At 36.0% G+C, this 4113-nt stretch overlaps 1 protein-coding gene across 1 annotated transcript; it reads right to left on the bottom strand.

Annotated features, from left to right (window-relative positions):
• Positions 1-508: 508 nt before the first annotated feature.
• Positions 509-3796, bottom strand: LOC143604960 (BEL1-like homeodomain protein 8). The gene is made up of 4 exons (XM_077081265.1): positions 3221-3796; positions 1899-2281; positions 1219-1279; positions 509-1054 (listed from the first exon to the last, which is right to left on the bottom strand). Exons 1-4 carry the CDS (start codon positions 3779-3781, stop codon positions 605-607), a joined length of 1455 nt encoding a protein of 484 aa, XP_076937380.1. The 5' UTR covers positions 3782-3796; the 3' UTR covers positions 509-604.
• Positions 3797-4113: the final 317 nt, after the last annotated feature.

Here is a 4113-nt window from a genome sequence, read left to right as displayed (position 1 = left end):
TATTCGACATAAACACCCTTTTTTTCTCCTTAGATTCGATTAGAAGCATTTTCTTTCCCTTTTATTCTTGACACACTTTTGTGAAAGTTTCAAAAAATATGCACATTTGATTATAAGATTAATTTAGATGCTCGAGTGTATGTTGAACCGTTTAATGTCTTACACAGACTTATACCAGTAACCATCTAATCATACACTCTTATATGACCGTATAAATCAAATCAATAGGGGACTGGTTAATAATGCAAGTGGTACGCATGCTCTCTTCGGACAAAAATGGCAAAACAAAATGTTTGATCGCCCTCTAGATATGAATTAGATATATTAGATTATTGGAAGGGAAAGAAAACGAAATTCAACATTTCCATGATATCATTTATCAAATTCTAGGAAGTTTGCACTACAGTAGAAAATATTGCCAAATTTAGAAATCAAAAGAGTAGGGTTTGGAGAAAGGAACCTCCATCTTTAGTAACTACAACAAATAACGTTCTTCTAACCATTCCAAACAAAAACTAGTGATTACCATTTGCCAACCGTGTCTTTTTTATATCTTCTACTGCCCATTTTTCTTATTGTGACGCGTCCGCAATACAACTAAAGTCTAACCAACAAAATCGTGTATCAACTGACCTCCAAATTGTTGCTGAAGCTGTTGAACATGCTCAGCGTTCTGTCTGAGACCCAAAGTAAGTGAAACCGGACCCAAACCGGTTGCATCAAACGTGGCTCGAGGATAGGGCATGATGCTCATGAGCCGGTCCATGCCCGATAGAGGAATGTTGTATTGATCAGGCCTAGGTTGTTTCTCATGGTCCCGTAGATGGCCGTGTGATTCGTCCACTGTTGAGTTTATATTGACACCTGGATTCCTTGAACACTCGGGTGGTTGTGTGTTTGACAATGAGCTCATGTCCATCCAGTTAGGGTCTTGACCGTCTGGTTGAGGGTGAGATGAGTTTGCTTCAGCCAAACCTTTTGTTTCAAGGGTGTGGATTTCTTCAACCATTGGTTTCCATATTCGAACTCTCGCATTTATGAACCAGTTGGAGACCTGATTTAAACAATGTATCAATACCATATAGCAAAAATTATTGTCTATGATTATGTTCATAATAGTTAAATTTTATTAGACAATCATGGCAAATGACAAGTACAAGGTCGGCCTATAAACTGAAAGCAACCATGTTACACTCTGAAAAGTCAAAGATTGCTTACCTGATTTCGTGTTAGGCCAGTTTGAGTTGCCAACATATGTTTGTCTGCATCCGAAGGGTACCTTCACATAGTACAATATATACTATATAATCAAACTTCATGTACATTTTATAACCATTTTTTGTACAAAAAATAACACTAACGCTTCAAAAATCAATTATTCACCACTTGCATTGCATATGGTGAATTCATTTATTCTTTAAAGCTTATGCACTCTATAAACTATACAAATTGGATTTCAATAACTCTAACTATGACATGTTGGCCGATAATAATTCATACTTAAAATGTAACTCGTGACACTTTTTAACTTTTATTTTCATTGCAATAAGCCATCCCGCTTACATAATCATCATAAACTTACACTTAATTTCTACTTGATATCGATCACAAAGAATGTAACCTCCCCATTTTGCTAATAACCGTTCGTGTAAGTGAATTTGAGTGAACATCGATCGATCAGTGTAAATCTATATGATTATGCTAGTGACATTGCTCTTAAACTAAATTTAGAAGTGTCATTAGTTAAACTCTCAGTATAAATTATGATTAGAGAAGTTATGGTTTGAGTTATTAAAATCCAGTTCGAATATAAACCATCATTACCGAGCTATTATATATATTACAAAGAATTAATATGTAGTAATAAATCTAGAGAGAGAGAGAGAGAGAGGAATTACGGGTGAAGGAAATGATCAAATAACCAAGTTTTAAGAACCGCTATAGCTCGTTCTGGTAGACCTCTCTGCGGCCTCCACACCGGTTGCTGCGGTACAAAGAATCCAGCAGCACCACCACCAGATGACTTTATCCGAGAAGTACTCGTTGCATTAGCATCAAAAGTTTTACTCACATTGGTAGAAGAACAAAAGCCCTCTCCCACCGTTTTTGTCATCTGCGACAATTGCTCGGATATCACGTTCTTGACATGATAAAAATGTCGCGAAAGTGCCTTAAGAGCCAAACAAACATAGGGAGTGGCAGCACTAAGTCCAGCCACTGTCTCAAAAGATGAAATCACCATCTGCATCTGCTGCAAATACTGCTTGTACCTTTTGCATACCTTGTGAAACCAAACAAATCAAGAAAAGAAGAATTGATCATTGGGGAATGATAATTGAAAAAGTAAAGAAACATTAGCTGTGTCATGTGGATCATGCACTAAACGTTAGAAATGTGAGACACCAAGTGGAGTCTAGGGCCGTCGGGAAAAGTGTGATGGGAAGTGAAGGAACAATCATGCTGAGGGTTTGAAACTTTATTAGTGACAAAAAGTGGGGTGATCTACAGTTGAAGCTTCTTTAATCTGTTCCCTAATTGCAAGAAAATCTCAATCATTCAATTTACAAAAACTTTAAAGAAAAGTATTAATAAAAAGCTTAAAAACCTTATGTTAAGCTTATATCCATTAATTTAAAGTCCATCACAAATAAAGAGTTTGAAAATTGGTTTTTAATAATTGTAAGCGACATATTGACCGACAAATTATTCATACCTACACTTTGATCAATCGCAATCCTAACTTTCATGTTTGTTTTTAATAGCAATCCATGTAGCATAATCTTCATAGATTTATACTTGTTCTTTTCTCTCAAGGTGATGATTATGAACGAAGTGAAGAAATGTGCAATCGAAATCGAAATCGAAATATATGATGATTATGGTGTTAGGATTGCTCTTGACAACAAAAGTAAAGTAAGAATCATCATTGATCAAACGACAAATATAAAATTTTAGTCAAATGCTTATTAAACATTTGGCTAAAACTAGGGCTGAAAGAGAGCTAGATCAAGAACTTTAGGTTAAGCTAATATCCAATTTTATAATTGTTACTAGTTGTTCAAAATAATAATAATAATATTATTATTATTATTATGAATTAAATAAAAGTGAAAAAGTACGTTTAAGATCTAGAAGGAAGCCATAATTACAACTAGACTCTTGATTACTATACTTACACCATCTAGTAATCTAAAAAAATCAGATATTAATAATAACTTACCTCCTCTTGCATATACAACAGCCTGGCCTTCTTCCTCTGAAACTCAGGCCGGACAGATTCAGAACCGGAGTTAACCCGACCACCAACATGCTCATCCGACCCACCCGGACAATCCGAAACCCTACTCATTTCCTCTTCAAGAATCTTGTGCGAGTATGCATCATGACATGTTTGAGCTAACTCCTGATACCCTACTTCACAACTCCCACTCAACAGTTCTTGTGCAGGCTTTATATACTTCGAGTTCTTCAATATTGTAGCGTACCCAGTAAACGGCCCCAGCGGCCCAGTATTCCGATGAGCAAAACCCACGAAAGATTTCGGATCCGGGTTGGGTAAAAGAGCCGACTTTAGAGGGTTTTGACCAGATTGTAAAATGGGTTCATTGTCTTTAAGGTGCGGAATTGATGAAACTGATGAAAGTGATAAAGACAAGCCTTGAGGAGGTAGTGCCAGAGTGACATGATGTTCTTGATGAAGGGCATTATCGTAAAATGGCGAAGAACTGAAACTGTGTGTGTGGTCTTGATGGTTATGGTTATAGCCATGATCTATACTCATCCAATGATCACTTGCAACTTGTTGAGAAGACACAACAGGTTTCCAAATATTATTACAGTCTTGTGTGTACGGCAAGTTAGCATAAGTTGTTACATCATTTGAAGGATCTTGAATATTATTATTATTATTATTATTATTATTATTATTATTATTATTATTATCATGAGACAAAAAACCATGGGTTGTAGGTAGTAAAAGCTGTGAAGGTAAGACATTTGGGTTGTTATATGGTTGTTCAAACTGATGATGATGGTTAAGGTCACCGGAGTTTTGTTGGAATCTTAACTTATGTCGCCGGTTTTTCTGGGCTACATGAGATTCCACTCTCAGAT

The sequence above is a fragment of the Bidens hawaiensis genome, unplaced genomic scaffold (assembly GCF_021521415.1).
Source record: "Bidens hawaiensis isolate Kalapana, Puna unplaced genomic scaffold, B.hawaiensis_p1.1 tig00067428_1, whole genome shotgun sequence".
NCBI lineage: Eukaryota > Viridiplantae > Streptophyta > Magnoliopsida > Asterales > Asteraceae > Bidens > Bidens hawaiensis.
Note: the sequence above shows the minus strand (reverse complement) of the source record. Positions and strands in the feature narration are given on the sequence as shown.

Excerpts from the sequence above, each read along its gene's own strand:
- LOC143604960 (XM_077081265.1), bottom strand. The coding sequence starts at position 3,781 with ATGAGTATAGATCATGGCTATAACCATAACCATCAAGACCACACACAC. Across the intron at positions 2,282-3,220 it reads TGTTGTATATGCAAGAGGAG|GTATGCAAAAGGTACAAGCA; the intron begins GTAAGTTATTAT and ends TGGTTTCACAAG. Across the intron at positions 1,055-1,218 it reads CTGGCCTAACACGAAATCAG|GTCTCCAACTGGTTCATAAA; the intron begins GTAAGCAATCTT and ends TGTTTAAATCAG.